Source organism: Trachypithecus francoisi, unplaced genomic scaffold (assembly GCF_009764315.1).
Source record: "Trachypithecus francoisi isolate TF-2019V2 unplaced genomic scaffold, Tfra_2.0 Lachesis_group10, whole genome shotgun sequence".
NCBI classification, from domain to species: Eukaryota; Metazoa; Chordata; class Mammalia; order Primates; family Cercopithecidae; genus Trachypithecus; species Trachypithecus francoisi.
The window spans coordinates 53,237,640-53,255,056 of record NW_022681455.1 but is presented as its reverse complement, the minus strand read 5'-3'; the positions used below and the strand labels follow the sequence as shown (position 1 = coordinate 53,255,056).

The 17,417-nt window shown below is 42.1% G+C and overlaps 1 protein-coding gene and 1 pseudogene across 4 annotated transcripts in view; both read left to right on the top strand.

Annotated features, from left to right (window-relative positions):
• The window catches only part of ELOVL5 (ELOVL fatty acid elongase 5), a 79,991-nt gene extending 77,623 nt beyond the window's left edge, over positions 1-2,368 (top strand). For 3 of the 4 annotated variants that reach the window (XM_033217464.1, XM_033217463.1, XM_033217465.1), the window contains exon 8: positions 488-2,367. In XM_033217464.1, the coding sequence (XP_033073355.1) occupies positions 488-631 (144 nt within the window). In that variant the 3' untranslated portion in view covers positions 632-2,367. Of the gene's footprint in view, positions 1-487 lie in introns of all 4 variants that reach the window. The other variant, XM_033217462.1, reaches the window with a different exon arrangement.
• LOC117087369 overlaps positions 656-17,417 on the top strand; it is a 35,542-nt pseudogene continuing 18,780 nt past the window's right edge.

Sequence of the window (17,417 nt, the reverse complement as noted above, 5' to 3'; positions counted from 1 at the left end):
AAATCACATTTATTCTAACTGCTTATAGCAGCATAGCACTTTGTTCATGAAGGCCGAGATAGTCGCTGAGGCAGTGAGGAACTTTTGAAGACGAAGAAGGGATGTAGGTGTTGAGAGAGCTACTGCCCGGTGGGAAAGGCCAATTTGGCCACATAACCCCTGTCATCTACCTTCCATATATTAAAAGGCAAAGCAGAGTAAAATGTAAATTGAATTTTCTGTGTGACATTTTAAATAGTATTTCTGTTGCAGCCTGTGATTCAGTTAACTTACCTCAGGCTAAGCCTCAGAAAAAAAAAGCAAGAATGATTGAAACCAGTGACAAAAGATTTAGTCATGGGGACTTGACCACAGGAGTTTCTCCTTGATAAGATTTGATCTTAAAAGAAAACTAGGCCTAGTGTTAGAGATGCAATTCCCAGTAAAGCTCCCTGTAAAGAAAACTGTCTGTGGTCATTTGGTTCTCATCTGCCCTTACACATTTTAGACCTACAACAAGAAGGGGGCCTCCCGAAGGAAAGACCACCTGAAGGACCACCAGAATGGGTCCGTGGCTGTTGTGAACGGACACACCAACAGCTTTTCACCCCTGGAAAACAATGTGAAGCCAAGGAAACTGCGGAAGGATTGAAGTCAAAGAATTGAAACCCTCCAAACCACGTCATCTGATTGTAAGCACAATATGAGTTGTGCCCCAATGCTCGTTAACAGCTGCTGTAACTAGTCTGGCCTACAATAGTGTGATTCATGTAGGACTTCTTTCATCAATTCAAAACCCCTAGAAAACCTATACAGATTATATAAGTAGGGATAAGATTTCTAACATTTCTGGGCTCTCAGTGACCCCTGCGGTAGACTGTGGAAAGGGAGTATTATTGTAGTATACAACACTGCTGTTGCCTTATTAGTTATAACATGATAGGTGCTGAATTGTGATTCACAATTTAAAAACACTGTAATCCAAACTTTTTTTTTAACTGTAGATCATGCATGTGATTGTAAATGTAAATTTGTACAATGTTGTTACAGTAGAGAAACACACATGCCTTAAAATTTAAAAAGCAGGGCCCAAAGCTTGTTAGTTTAAATTAGGGTATGTTTCAAGTTTGTATTAATTTGTAATAGCTCTATTTAGAAAAAAATCAAAGACCATGATTTATGAAACTCATGTGACATATAGTTTCCAATGACTTGTTGATGTGAAATCAGACGCGGCACCTTCAGTTTTGTACTATTGGCTTTGAATCAAGCAGGCTCAAATCTAGCGGAACAGTCAGTTTAACTTTTTAACAGATCTTATTTTTTTATTTTGAGTGCCACTATTAATGTAAAAGAGGGGGGGCTCTAAAGCAGTCTTGATGAAACTTAAGTATATATTCTTTGTCCTCGCGATTTTAGGAAGGGTGGAGGGTGAGTAGGCCATTTTTAATTTCTGAAGTGCTAAGTGTTTTTATACTGCAAACAAAAAGTCAATTTTGCTTTCCGCCAGTGCGAGAGAGGGTGTATACTTTTCAAGAGAGATGATTGCCTATTTATCATTTGACAGAGTCCCGTAGATGAGCAATGGGGAACTGGTTGCCAGGGTCTAAATTTGGATTGATTTCTGTACTGTTATCTGTTTTGACACAGATTTCCTTGTAAAATGTGCCTAGTTTACCAAAATTAACAAAGGGGGGTGGGGAAAGGACTTTAAAAATGTTCAAGGTAAAATCAAGTATAGCTACGGCATAAGAGAATCGAGAAATTTGATAGAGGTAACTTGTTTAATGTAAATCTAATAGTACTTGTAATTTCTTTCTGCTTAGAATCTAAAGATTTGTTTAGAACCTCTTGTTTAAAAATAATAGACTGCTTATCATAAAATCACATCTCACACATTTGAGGCAGTGGTCAAACAGATAAAGCCTATGATGTGTGTCATTTTAAAGTATTGGAATTTAGCCTCTGAATACCTTCTCCACTGGGGGAAAGATATTCGTGGAACCACTCATGACATATCTTAGAAGGTCATTGACAATGTATAAACTAATTGTTGGTTTGATATTTATGTAAATATCAGTTTACCATGCTTTAATTTTGCACATTCATACTATAGGGAGCCTATTGGTTCTCTATTAGTCTTGTGGGTTTTCTGTTTGAAAAGGAGTCATGGCATCTGTTTACATTTACCTTACAAACCTAGAATGTGTATATTTATAAATGTATGTCTTCATTCCTAGGTACTAATTTGCAGATGTCTTTACATATTTCAAATACAGAAACTATAACATTCAATAGTGTGCTGTCAAAGTGTGCTTAGCTCACCTGGATATACCCACATTGTTAAATGTCTAAACAGTAATCATTAAAACATTTTTGATTACCTGTGCCTTCGTTTTACATTTTTTGTGCTGGCAATTCTGAAGAACTGGAGAAAAATCCACTTCATTCACTGTCTAGGAGCTTACACAAATGGATGTAAATCATTCAGTTTGGAAGGCCATATTATTGCTTAGTTGTCAACGAGGAAGGACCCTGCATAATAACGCATAGTGGTGGTTCCACCCTAATGCTGTCCTCTCTGCCTCCTCCAGGTAATCCCACTAAAGGTTCCAGCTCTAAACATGCTCCTTTATCCTTCCTCCCGTTGGCCCCAGTCTCTCGCCTTACCCCGAGAATGTTAGAATTACTTTCCTAGGTCTAGACCATAGGTCTGCAAAATTATTTTCTGGAAAGAACCAGTTGGAAAATATTTCAGGCTTTGCAGGACATGCAGTCCCTTTTGCAGCCACTTGACTGTGCCATCGTGGAGCGCAAAAACAGCCATAGACAATATATAAAGGAATATACATGACTGTGTTCTAATAAAACTTTATTTACAAGTTTGGACAACATAGCAAGACCTCATCTCTACAAAAAATTTTTAGAAACTAGCTGGACATGGTGGTACATACCGGCAGTCCCAGCTTCTCAGGAGGATGAGGCCAAAGATCGCTTGAACCCATGAGTTCGAGGTTACGGTGAGCAAGGGTCATGTGACTGCACTCCAGTCTGGGCAACAGACTGAGACCCCATCTTTAAAAAAAAAAAAAATTACAAAACAGCCTGTGCCCACAGTTTGCTGACCTCTACTGTAGAGTAATGAGGTCCCCTCCCCTTTGAACCTAAAGCTCAGTCATTTTCTTTGCCAAAGATCATTTTATGTCCCAGATTGTGGCCCTTCCCAGCCTACCCCATTTTGTTTCAATTTACAGGTGCATTCATGTCTACAGCGGGAGAGATGACGTGGATGGTCCATCTTCCTTCCATCTGCTTCATGCCATACGGTCCCCAGTATAGGCTCTTAGGTGCTAAACTAGAAAGCACCTAAGAGCCAAGAGTGAGCCTATACTGTTTTAAATGAGTGCACATGAAAGATATGTTAGTTGCTGAAACTACCTGCGGATATGACTGCAGAATTGTCAGAACTCCAGAGAAATGTCACCTAAAACTGCATTTAGTACTTGGGATATTATCCAGAAGGCACAAGAGGATTGTTGGGGAGCTGATGGTAATAAATTATATCCCTGTCTTTCCCCTCTAAGTTCAGAACAAATTGAAAAAATACTGGAAATTAGACCAGTAGGAATTAAAATAGCATGTGTCTTACTAAGAAGGCTGGACTGGTGAAACTAAGACCAGAGTGTGGTTCTCTAATTAACCCTTGCTAATAATTCTGTTAACCTAACTTACCAGGGCTCAGTAGCACACCAGTGGTTGCTCTGATGGTTGGTCTAGTGATAAAGTGGTTATTAAAATATATTAAATATCAGTCCTGGAATTTACCTACCTTAAATTGTAAACTTCCCCTTGTAGTGGCAGATTCTACACTGATGACCTTACCATGCCAAGGAAGTGTGCTTAGCTGCAACTCTCAAGCAGCAATCCCTCCTCCTTTCAGAGAAGTGAGTGGATAAGAGGCAAGAGAGAAGGCAGATGTGTTCTGCTCTCCTTTTTCCTGTATGGAAAAGGGAAGATTCCCATTTCTCCCTCTGTTTTTAGCAGCCTTGCTAATCATGTAGAAGGGCATTGTAAACTAATATGAGAAGTACATGGCCGGGCGCGGTGGCTCAAGCCTGTAATCCCAGCACTTTGGGAGGCCGAGACGGGCGGATCACGAGGTCAGGAGATCGAGACCCTCCTGGCTAACACGGTGAAACCCCGTCTCTACTAAAAAATACAAAAAAACTAGCCGGGCGAGGTGGCGGGCGCCTGTAGTCCCAGCTACTCGGGAGGCTGAGGCAGGAGAATGGCGTGAACCCGGGAGGCAGAGCTTGTAGTGAGCTGAGATCCGGCCACTGCACTCCAGCCTGGGCGACAGAGCGAGACTCCGTCTCAAAAAAAAAAAAAAGAGAAGTACAGCTTGGAGGCTGCATTGACTGGGTTGAAATCCTCCCTGTGTGACCTTTTGGCAAGAAAACTTTGCCTTAGTTTTTCTCATCTGCCAAATAGGAATCATGTTAGTTTCTATGTTATAGAGTCCTTGTAAGGATTAAATAAATGACTAATGATACTGTATATATATAGCCTTTGGAACTCCATCTAGCTCAAAGTATAAGTGATAACTTACCTTCAGGATTGTAATCTCAACTCACCCCACTGGTCTCTTTCAGCTGTAAGCTATTGTTTCACTGTTATTTCCCTGATTGGCTGCTCTAGTAATCCTATCAAAAGGAAGGAAGTTATTTTGTATGACATTTTCTTTGTTAAGTCAGTGTTGAAATCAGCAATTCTTAGGAGTCAAATGTTCACCATCTATATTCCTGATTTTGCCAGAGTTTTACATTAAATTCACCATTCTGGAGTTTTTAGAACCTACTTTGGAAAATAGGGCAGTGATTATCAGTATCTGGACTTTGTTCGTTATTTCTCTGGAGTTCTGACAACAATTCTGAAGTTATATCCACAGGTTGTTTCAGTGACTGACATGTCTTTCATGAGAACTCATTTAAAACAGGTGTCTCCTGCTATCCTGTTATCACTCTTGGACTTCAAATCCTAACCAGGTTTTTCTCTATACTCTTTAATTTGGAAATGGTTGTCCTCAATGGAGCAGATGGAGCCAAATAGTGGTTGCTGTCAGTTTTTGGCTCTGCTCTTTACCATTGCCTCATTGGCCATTAGTTCTTATTCCAGGCATAGATTTAAAACCTGTTTTTGTTATCCTTGACATTTTTGTAATCCTTATCTTCTTCTCTCTTTCTTCAGTATGTTTATGGCTCACTGAAAAGAAAGTTCCTGGGCCAGTTTTTGCCATAGTTAGCAGAGGATGTCTGGATTCGACTCTTGATCTAAGATCAAGGAAGACTTCTGGGGTGGAAGTTGTAGGAATAAGCAGTGCAGGATCCAGTGAATGGATAATGTAATGGTGACAGAGATCCAGTTGTAATGCTTCCCTTTCTCACATAATTAAGACTCTCCTGAACAGCACCTACCACCCTGTCTGTTGCCCCATTTGTGTTACTCTGTTGGCCAGGCCTTTGCAGAATGTGAGCTTGTTCACTGGGAGAGTGCTTGGTACAGAGGACTGAGCTAGGTGTGTTAAGCAAACGGGGATCATGAGAAAACCAGCCCTCGCAGGAGCCTCTACTGAATTGGGATCAAACATACACACGTATGCCTTCTGTGTAAAATGGTTTGTGTTGAGTGCCATGAGATTGGTATGAAGCAGCTACCATGAGAGTCCAGGGAGGGAGAACCCTGCTAGCAAGGGTGGGTAAGAAAAGCATTGTAAAGGAGTTAGCTTTTAATCTGAGCCTTCAAAGACCATCTGGGTTTCAGTAGATGGAGCCTGACGGTGCTGGGAGACAGCATTCCACATACAGGAACCAGTATGAGCAAATGCACAGAAGGCCCAGAGGGAAATGACACATTGCACTCGAATGGATGTGTGGATGAAACTGCTTGTTTTAAAAATGAGGTGAGGTGGGAAGAGAGTGGAATTGTCTGGGTGTTCTCATTGGTGAAATGTGTAGAATGTTGCTCAGAGCTCCCAGAGGCAGTAGTGATTATGTGTAAAGGAACCATTCTGAGTGGAGCCTCCTGTCACTGGCCTGTGCCCCAGCCATCCTGCTCCTATCACCAGCAGTGCCAGGGAGGAGCTGAAACATGATGATAACAAGAACTAGGACTCACATTAGTCTCAGTTACAAGCTGATGGAGTCTTCTGTCAGATAGGGCAGGTTCAAAGGGGACCTCAGACCTTTGCCAGAAAATTGCCCCTCACCAAAGAGATGGCATTTGAAATCTGAAAATGGGGCCCCTGATGGGATGAGTCGGGATTGAAATCCCACATTGGCTAGTAAACAAATATTTCTTAAGTGATTATGTCAACATATTCCTATTGGTGTTCTTTGTTCAAAAAATGGGCATAGATGCAGGTTTCCCTTGGATGAATTTGACAATGTTTTAACCAAGCTACCACTTTTCAGCAAATTGTGTGCTTTCCCCTTGACAATGTTCCCAGTGAAACAGGTGCTTGTTTGTAGGAAAGCATCAGCACCAGATTCCAACAACCTTGTGCCTTTCCCTGCTCCCCGTTTTTTTTTTTAAGATGGTGTCTCACTCTGTTGCCCAGGCTGGAGTGCAGTGGCCCAATCTTGGCTCACTGCAAGCTCCACCTCCCGGGTTCATGCCGTTCTGCCTCAGCCTCCCGAGTAGCTGGGACTACAGGCACCCGCCACCACGCCCGGCTAATTTTTATTTTTATTTTATTTTTTTCCGTATTTTTAGTAGAGACAGGGTTTCACCGTGTTTGCCAGGATGATCTCCATCTCCTGACCTTGTGATCCGCCCACCTCAGCCTCCCAAAGTGCTGGGATTACAGGCATAAGCCACCGTACCCAGCCCCGTGCTCCCTTATTAATTGCTGTGGCTCTCAGTCCTCCAGGAAGACTACATGGTTAGGGGTTGACTAAGTCACATCTGCCTGCTACCTATGCCATTCCTGCAGAGCTGCAGCCCTCTAGGAGTACTGGCTTAAGTGTACTTTGAAACCAAGGCCAGGGCTGGGTGTTGTGGCTCACGCCTGTAATCCCAACAGTTTGGGAGACCAAGGCAGGTGGATCACTTGAGGTCAGGAGTTCGAAACCAGCCTGGCCAACATGGTGAAACCCCATCTCTACTAAAAATACAAAAATTAGCTGGGTGTGGTGGTGCACACCTGTAATCCCAGCTACTCGGGAGGCTGAGGCAGGAGAATCACTTGAACCCAGGAGGAGGAGGTTGCAGTGAACTGAGATCACACCACTGCACTCCAGCCTGCCTGGGCAACAGAGCAAGACTCTGTCTCAAAAAAAAAAAAAAAAACCAAGGCCAAATGTCACCCCATGATCTTACAAGGGAACAGTCAGAATCCAAATCCTAAGCACACAGAGCTACTTTCTTAAGGGCAATGGAAGAGGGAAATTGTGATGGCCCCAAGCTAGAACCTAAACTACACATTTACTTTAGAACTGGGTATAGAAGGTTACATATCCTAGGGCACAGATGGGGCGTCTGTGTCCGTGCTAGAAGATTCTGTGTGTCTTTGGAGGTGGCATAGCATACCTGTTAGAAAGGCTTCGCAATGTATTTACTACTGTGGGACCACAAGCAAGTTACCTCTTTTCTGAACCTCAGTTTCCTAAACTATAAAAAAGAGATACAGATGCTTAGCTAATGTGGCTGGAATTAAATGCAGAAGTGAAACAGAAAGCTTTTAGCACAGGGCTTTACCCTAACAGGCACTTACTATCAAGAGTGGTTTACCACCAGGTAGGTAAGCAAGGAAGATGTGTGTTAATCAATTTTTCATCAGATTTAAAATGTTATTACCCAACACATTATTTTCACTAAAGTATCCTTGGTTAAAGCTCAGTTAATACTAGCATTTAGTAAGATAACTCAGATTTCTCAAAAAAAAAAAAATGGACAAATTGGATGTCTTCAACTGACTTACAAAATGATTTTAATATGAGAATTGTCTAGTCATAAGTTGTCACTCAAGAACAAAAGTTATCTGTTCTGGCACTAACTGGCATGTGATTCTGGTGAGGCACATCATGACTCTGGGTCTCCTGTAGAAACGAGGGGGTTGTGGGAGTGCCCCGGTTCCTTCCATCCTGAACATTCTGCGATGTCAAAGTAGCACTCCAGCATAGCCCTGATTTACTTCTAATTCCTTTCCTTTTCAGGACATTGACATAAAGTAGAACATGCTTCCTAAAAAACGCCTTAAAGATTAAACGTTACACACAACGTACAGTCAATGCAAGGAGGCCTGCACATAGTGAACCTCTGTCTAGGACTGCGGCGGGTAAGGCCTTCCCGCATGGACTGCAGCACTGCTCGGGAAAGCTGCCTGCAGGTGAATAAGTGAATGTGAAATTAGGTGAGACTCTCTGCAACTGTATTCACTGTATCACACTTTAATTTGGCCTCTTTTGCATTATTTCCTAGTGTTTGGAGAATACATTTGAGAAAGCATGTTATATATTTTTTTACAACTCATTTTACATTTACCTTAGCTGGAGAAAAAATTGATGGGAGGTGATTTAAATGTGTTTCTTTATGGAATGAGATCAAGGGATCAGACAGCCTCCCAAGTGTCCACACTGGCCTAGGATCCAAATGAGAATAGACTGTGTCCCAGGACCTGTGGTGGGACTTGAAGTTTCTGAAGAAGTTGAGGTAGGAATAGAGTAGATCAAAGTACAAAATTTGGATAGAAGGGAAAAAAAATGAAAGGTTGATGAAATAACTGTACCAGAGAAGGTTTGCTTTTCTAGAGACAGCCGTTTTTCTCGTGATCTGAATTAAACAGCATGGTATTCTCAGTGGCCTTCCACATCACTGAGAATCACTAGCAGGCTCACCAGGGATTCAGAAGGTGTTCTAGAAAGCAGTTTCCAGAATGTGTTCTAGAAAGAAGTCAGACGCAGAGCGCCTCTCAATTGTGAGACACCAAGGTGACTGCCTCCCAGTATCTAGGTATTGGCAGCTCTCTTCCCCGTTTTGCAGATGAGAAAGTTGAAATCCAGAGTCTGCCCAAGGTAGGTGTGACACCAGAGTTCAAATGGGCTTTCCTGGTCCAAAGCTGTTGCCAGGCATTGGCGCTCACCAGGCAGGGAGACAGTACAGAGACTGGCCCCTCAGACCCGCCCCTCTAGACATAATTACAGCTACAGGGACTCACATTGTGCTGGCAACTTCCTTTCTAATCAGGACAATAGTCTGTCTACGGTGACATCAATGTGAATGTAAATTATTTATAAAGTGCACATTATCTAGTGAGGATGTTCTGCTCGTGAATTAGCAAAGAGATGTAGAGAAAATCCTTCAAATACTATTTCCATCATTCTGTGATGCCATTGAGCAAAAGAAACCGCCAAGTCATAAAAGTAATTACCAAATAATATCTATAAATCTAATAAACTTGGCCAAGCACGGTGACTCACACCTGTAATCCCAGCACTTTGGGAGGCTAAGGCTGGTGGATCACCTGAGGTGAGGAGTTCAAGACTGGCCTGACCAACATGGTGAAACCCCACCTCTACTAAAAATACAAAAATTAGCTGGGCATGGTGGTGGGTGCCTGTAATCCCAGCTACTCGGGAGGCTGAGGCAAGAGAATCGCTTGAACCTGGGAGGCAGAGGTTGCAATGAGCCAAGATTGCGCCACTGCACTCTGGCCTGGGTGACAGAGCGAGACTCTATCTCAAAAACATAACAATGATAATAAAATAAATCTAAGATAACACATTACATGTTCATAATTCTGTATTTAAAAACTGAATAGTATCATGTTTGTACAACTATGTAGCATTTTTTTAATATTACAGTGAACCTTCTGAGATTAAGCTCCTGCCAGACACTAAAGACAGTTTGAAATCATTTTGGCCATGGTTAGGTCTACAGAATCTCAGAAGCATGCTGCTTTCCCCAACCCCTGCTTGCAATCCTGCAGCATTCACCAGGGCCTACGCAGCTCCAGGCATCTTGCCAGTGCTGGAGAGACAACAAATGAAAAGATAACCTCATTTTGGGTGAAAGACAAAGACAAACAAAATAATTACAAAGTATGGGAACTATGCTAATGGCAACAATCAGAATTCTGATGTGAGAATAATCTCTTAGGTACTTGTAAAGATAATTTTGAGGCACGTCAAAAGATATTGGAGTTTTACCTATGTGTTTACATGGGTAGTTCCTATTGTCTCAACCAAATAAGATATTTCTGGAAGTTTCACCTCTCTAAAAAGTTATCTGGAAACTTTTGATTATCTGAAGCTTCTGTTCTCCACCTAAATGATAGTCCACCATGCATGAGTCAGGCCTGCACTTGGCCCTAACAATTCTCTGAGCACTCAGAGACTTAGCAATTCCCACTGCCTTCAGCTGCATTGTCCCTGTGTGATGGGCAACTGATGACTTTTCAGTTTAGTCCTGAATCACAGGGTGATCTCTTTGAAAGTGACAAGGATCATATGTAAGTGAAATGCACAGAATAGTACTACATACCAATGGTGACTAAGGACAGATGGATCAACGGATGATTTTCATGCATGGCAATGGTAGATGCACAAACAATGACAGGTATAGACAATATGTCATGTCCTGCCTGGCAACTGGCAAAGTTCCTTTATGAGGATAAGACAAATCTCCATTCAGAAAGTCTAAAATTGGGGTGTGGGGCTGTGTATTATAATCTCACTTCATCCTGGAAGATACAGTGTACATTCTAGACAACCCACTTGATTTCAAGACACTTGAGGGCAGGAATTGTCTCATGTGTCTCTGCATCCCTGGTGTGTGCCCAGCACAGCACTGAATACGTAGCAGATGCTCAATAAATGTTTTGGTGAATGAATGGAAATATTTGGGAAATATTAGTGTGGTGCATAACAGGGAAAACAAGCTTTCCGGCTGTATCAGTCCATTTTCACACTGCTATAAAGATACTACTCAAGACTGGGTAATTTATAAACAAAAGAGGTTTAATTGACTCACAGTTCTGCATGGCAGTGGAGGCCTCAGGAAACTTACAATCATGGCAGAAGGGGAAGTAGGCATGTCTTACATGGCAGCAGACAAGAGAGCGTGTGAAGGAAGTGAAGGGTGAAGGGCCTCTTACGAAACCATCAGATCTCATGAGAAGTTATTCACTATCATGAGAACAGCATGGAGGAAACTTACCCCATGATCCAGTCACCTCCCACCAGGTCCCACCCTTAACACGTGGGAGACTATAGGGATTACAATTCAAGATGAGATTCTGGTGGGAACACAGAGCCAAACCATATCACCAGCCAATTAGAGTTGAAATCCTGCCATCACTCAATAACCGTGTTCCCTTGTCAAGTTACCTAACCTCCTCAACCTCAGCATGGTTCTAGGATTCAAGCAAATAGATACAGATCATATGGTCTCCAGGGGGGTCTCTTAGAAAGAATTATGATCCCCACGCAACAGTTAATGGTCACATGAGGCCATAAAAGCCTGCCCGTGGTACAGTGGGAATAAAATATGTTTCTGTTAAAAATCCCATCAGCTTCTAGTGGACCCAGAGTGCCAGAGCAGCTCATCTGAATCATAAAACCTCCAGGAGGGTAGGTCTGGCAGCCACAGGGACCTTACCACAGGACCCACAGGTTCTCCCCAGAATCCCTAACTAAATGCTTCCAGTTTCCTGGGAATCCAAGGTTGTAGCTGCTGGGGTCAGGGACCACAAAAGTCTAGTGAATCAGCTCTTGGGATGGAGCAGGACCAAGGCCCCTTTGAGGTCACTAGCTTGCCTGTGTCTCAGGGCCATCTCTAGGCAGTTGCTTTGCAGAGAATAAAAGCCTATGTCTCTCCATGGCCTACAGGCTCCTGGAGCTGGCCCTGACCCCTCTCACGTCTCCCATCCTCTTCCTTACTCACCACATTCAGCTGCCCTCACCTCTTGCCTGGTTCTCTAGAGGAGCCACTTCCATCTCAAGGCCTTTGTCCTCATCCCCAGATAATTATTTGCATGGCTTGTCCCTGCACTTAAATGCCACCTCCCCAGAGAGGCCTCCCCAACTACCAGATCTAAAATATCACCCCCACATCCCTCCCCACACATACCTCTCTTTAACTTGGCTTTATTTTTCTCTGTAATATTTTCATTGTGTTGTATCTACATTTAGTTGTTTCCCTTGAAATCAAGGGCTTTTTCTTTTGCTTACCACATAGGAGAGTCTCAAATATTGGAATAAATGAATTTGTGAATGAATGAACATGAGATGATTAATGTTGATGTTGCCCAAACCCTCCCTTGTGGGAGCTATAATCTTATCTCACATGTGAAGGGCACTGTGTTTTTAATAGCCCTGAGGTTGTCAATAGGACATCTTAATCATCTCAGAAAAGAGGACCCAGACATATTTTGGAACAGAGCATATGATGGTAAACATCAAATCCCACCAATGTTAAGAATTAATGAGCTTTCTGTTCTCCTATGAAGTTAATGTATAAATTCTGCTGCTCTGTACCTTTCACATTTAGAACTGAAGACAAAAATAATGGTGAAGGTGAAGGATGGCACTGGAAACTATGTTTAGAACCCTGCAACAAATGAGATTTTTTTTTAAAGGCTCTCAGTGTAACTTTATTTGATTTTATGACCTCTACTAACTGTTCTTCAAATTATAGCCTGGGGCTGATGATCACCACAGTTTTTCTAGTTGTTATTAGAACTAACAAACAGCTCCTAATAAGCTCCGTCCAGTGAGGAAATGAAAGAAATCCGTAAGTCACAATATTGGGAATAATCCCTAAGCTTATTACCCTCCCCACGAGGTCAATGATAGCCGGGTTGTGGGGATGTGCCCACAAGTAAAACAGTGCAATGATTTGCCAAAGAGCTTTATGGGCATGACTCCAGATATTGTGTTAAGGATCCCTCATTGGCTGCCCTGAGAAATAAGTTTTCAGGCACTGAGCAGAGACAGAAAACATCCATCAGCAGCTGGAGAGACCCGGGACGTAGGTTCCAAGGTGATGAGTAAGGCAAAAACAAAGAATTGCAGTTGAAGGCAGTGGCAGGATGGAAAGCTGGGGCAAACTGTAGAGGCAACAGGGATGATAGTGCAAGAGCCAAGTTAGCAGAAATAGAACTAAGAGTACGGGGGAGGAAATGACCTTTACAGAGGAGACACTTGAAATCAGTGGCCTCGCTCTTTTCGCTTCTCCAACAGACAAAAATCAAACTAATGTCTATTAACTTTCTCCGTTTGTTACCCATTTTTTTATTTTTCTCCAAGCAAGATCTAGACAAATCACTGAGTGGAAACAACACTAAGTTTTTATAAGACCAAGGATGGTCATTGCAGGGTCATTCTTTGGTTGTTTTTTTCTTTGTTTTGTTTTGTTTGTTTGCTTTTTGTTTTGAGATGGAGTCTTGCTCTGTGGCCCGGCTGGAGTGCAGTAGTACAATCTCAACTCACTGCAACCTCCGTCTCCCAGGTTCAAGTGATTCTCCTGCCTCAGCCTCCCGAGTAGCTGGAATTACAGGTGTGTGCCACCATGCCTGGCTAGTTTTTGTATTTTTCATAGAGATGGGGTTTCACCATGTTGGCCAGGCCAGTCTCAAACTCCCGACCTCAAGTGATCTGCCCACCTCAGCCTCCCAAAGTGCTGGGATGACAGGTGTGAGCCACCGTACCCAGCCTGTAGTGTTATTTATAATAATAAATGGGTAATAATCTCAAAGTACCAATAGGTTATGTGCAGTAGATGTATCATTCATAGGTTAGACAGTATGCTCTGATCAAACATATTTTGGAAAAAATTTAACAATGTGAGAAAATGGTCATGGAAATATCATTAAATAAAAAAAGAAAATTATCAACCATTTTATAGCACATTTCTTCCAATTTGTTAAACTACATTTACATGTGTATGAAAAAGATAGGAAGAATCCATATCAAAATGTCAATAGCAATTTTATGTGGGTGGGAGAATTATAGGTGATTTTAATTTTTCCCTTTGTGGCTTTCTAACTTTTTAAAAGTTACTGCGATAAACATTAATTGTATAATGGGGAGATCATTTAATTTTTTTGAAAGAACCAATTAGCCCATCACCTAGTGATTCAATCTATTTGAAATAAACACTTTTTTAAAAAAATGAGAGCAAAGCTCTTGCCACCGTAGATACTGCTCTTGGTTTCTACAGAAAAAGAACGTTTTGATTTTAGAGGGAGGCATGAAGCTGTGCAATCTTGCTCAAGTTATTAAATATTTTTCAAAGAAATTGACAACCCCTAGTGTGTTAGAAAAGACAAATAAGAGGTCCAAATTTATGCTCTGCCACTTACTACTCTTGAAACCTGAGGCAAGTCAGTTCTCTCAGTCACTTTCCCCATCTGTAAGATGGAGAGCATGGTCACTCTTCTGTTTAGCTAACAAGATTATTATTAGGGCTGGGCACAGTGGCTCATGCCTTTAATCCCAGCACTTTGGGAGGGCGAAGTAGGTGGATTACTTGAGGTCAGGAATTTAAGACCAGCCTGGGCAACATGGCGAAACGCTGTCTCTACAAAAAAAACCACAAAAATTAGCACATGATAGGACGTGCCTGTGGTCCCAGGTACTTGGGAGGCTGAGATGAGAGGATCACCTGAACCTGGGAGGCAGAAGTTGTAGTGAGCCAAGATCCACTACTGCACTTCCAGCCTGGACTACAGAGTGAGACCCTGTCTCAAAAAAAAAAAAAAAAAAAGTATTATTAGGTATGAAAAATCCCACATTGCATGAAAAGTAAGGTAGAGAAACTCTCTTGTAGAAATACAGTCAAGACTCTTCTTTCAACATAGAGTATTTTTAATAGAAGGCCAGAGAGGAGGCTGGTTCAGAAAGATAAATCCCTGCAAGGAGCGAACTGCCAGAGATGAGCAGTGAGTCATCCACGATCAACTGAGGCAAAAGGCAGAGGAGGCAGGAAACATTATTAGATGGGAGCCCACTGAGGTCTGCGGCAGGGATGCAAGTTCAGCCTTTGCCAAAACAGTGTGGGCTTTATAGCTGTTTTGACTACTCTGCCATCTGGCAGTATCAGTTCCCATCCAGCCTGGTTCCCAATGAATTCCCCTTCCATGAGAACTTCTTAGCCATCTCACCACAGAGAATGGGAGAATTGGATTTCATCTCTACTCAGCAAACACTCTCACTCTCAGAGTCACAGCTAGGCAAACTAGCCAAGCTGCCAGCACTTGACCAGCACTGTCAAATTTCCCTTTTTCATTATTTTTTCATCTTCACCTAATCTATACTATATGCAGTCTAGTAGTAATTTACCTTCTAGTAAGAATTCGAGCCCCTAAGTCTTTTCTCCCAGTAACATTTTAAGCTCATTTATTAAGGTTTTGTGAAATGGTGTTAGGAAAAATGAAGAAAATGTGAATGGGGTGTAGGGAGAAAAGGGAGGTCAGGTGGAGTTAGAGGGGATATCACTCTCTTTCTCCCAGGGCAGGGGCACCTACTCTCTCCCATCATAAAGTCTGTTCTTAACATCAGTGGAGACTGCTTTGGGAAATACAATACTATATTGGAATATTCGTGGAAATGAATACTTCGCATTCATGGAAATGAATTCATGGAAATGAATACTGAGAGTTTTCTTTAAAACTCCAAAGATCAGAATAAAATGCAAACTCTTCACACTTGCCTGGAGCCCCACAAGATCTGGCCCCGGCCACCTCCACTGGGTCATCTTTACCACCCCCAAACCCCCACCTTTGCCCGTCCCTATTCCCTCTATTTCAGCCCCACAGGGTTTCTTCCTGAGCAAACTAGGATCATTTCTGTCTGGAAAACCTTGCGCTTACTGTTATCTCCTGGGATGCGACCTCACCTCATTCATGGGGGCCTCATGGGAGTAGAGAGAGTTATGTGATAAAATTCAAGACATCTAGTTAAATTCGAATTTCAAATAAATGCGTAATATTTTTGCACCTGTATGTCCCAAATATTGCGTAGGACATATTGATACTAAAAAAAAATTTGTCATGGCCAACAAACATATGAAAATATGCTCAACATCACTAATTATCAGGGAAATACAAATCAAAACCACAATGGAATACCCCCTTACTCCTACAAGAATGGCCATAATCAAAAAATAATAGACGTTGGCATGGGTGTGGTATAAAGGCAACACTTTTACACTGTTGGTGAGAATGTAAACTAATACACCCTCAATGGATAACAGTGTGAAGATTCCTTAAAGAACCAAAAGTAGAACTACCATTTGATCCAGCAATCCCACTACTAGGTATCCCAGAGGAAAAGAAGTCATTATACAAAAAAGACACTTATACATGCATGTTTATAGTAGCACAATTGGCAATTGCAAAAATATGGAACCAGCCCAAATGCCCATCAATCAATGAGTGGATAAAGAAAATGTGGTATATAGGGGGCCGGGTGCAGTGGCTCAACCCTGTAATCCTAGCACTTTGGGAGGCCAAGGCAGGTGGATCACTTGAGGTCAGAATTTCAAGACCAGCCTGGCCAACATGATGAAACCCCATCTCTACTAAAAATACAAAAATTAGCTGGTCGCAGTGGTGTTTGCCTATAATCCCAGCTACTCAGGCGGCTGGGGCAGAAGAATGGCTTGAGCCTGGGAGGCAGAGGTTGCAGTGAGCCGAGATGGTGCCACTCTACTTACTCCAGCCTGGGCAACAGAGCAAGACTCTGTCTCAAAAAAAAAAAAAAAAAAGAAAAGTAAAAAGAAAAAAAAAAAGGAAAACATTATATGTATATACACATACACCATGGAATACTATTCAGCAATAAAAAGGAATGGAATAATGTCATTCACAGCAACCTGGATGGAATAGGAGACCTCAGGAATGGGAAACCAAGCATCGTATGTTCTCACTTATAAGTGGGAACTAATCTGTGAGGATGTAAAGGCATAAGGATGATACAATGGACTTTGGGGACCCTGTAGGAAGGGTGGGAGGGGGTGAGGAATAAAAGACTACAGATTGGGTACAGTGTACACTGCTTGGATGATAAGTAAACCAAAACCTCAGAAATCACCACTAAAGAACTTACCCATATAACCAACCACCACCTGTTCCCCAAAACCTATTGAAATAAAAAAAAGGAAAAGCATTTGTCATCTATGTAAAACTCAAATTTACCTGGTGTCCTGTATTTTTATTTGCTAACTCAGGCAGCCATGCATAAGAACCCTTTCCTAACCCCCTCATCCAGCTCCATCACCCTCTCATCTCCTTTCCCTGTTTTACTTTTTTTCAAAACACTTACAACCACCTGAAATTATTTGTTTGTTGTTAGCTTCACCTACTAGCCTGAGAGAAAGTTCCATGCAGACAGAGATTTTATCTTTTTCCTGGCTATCCCTTTGATACCTGGAACATAGCA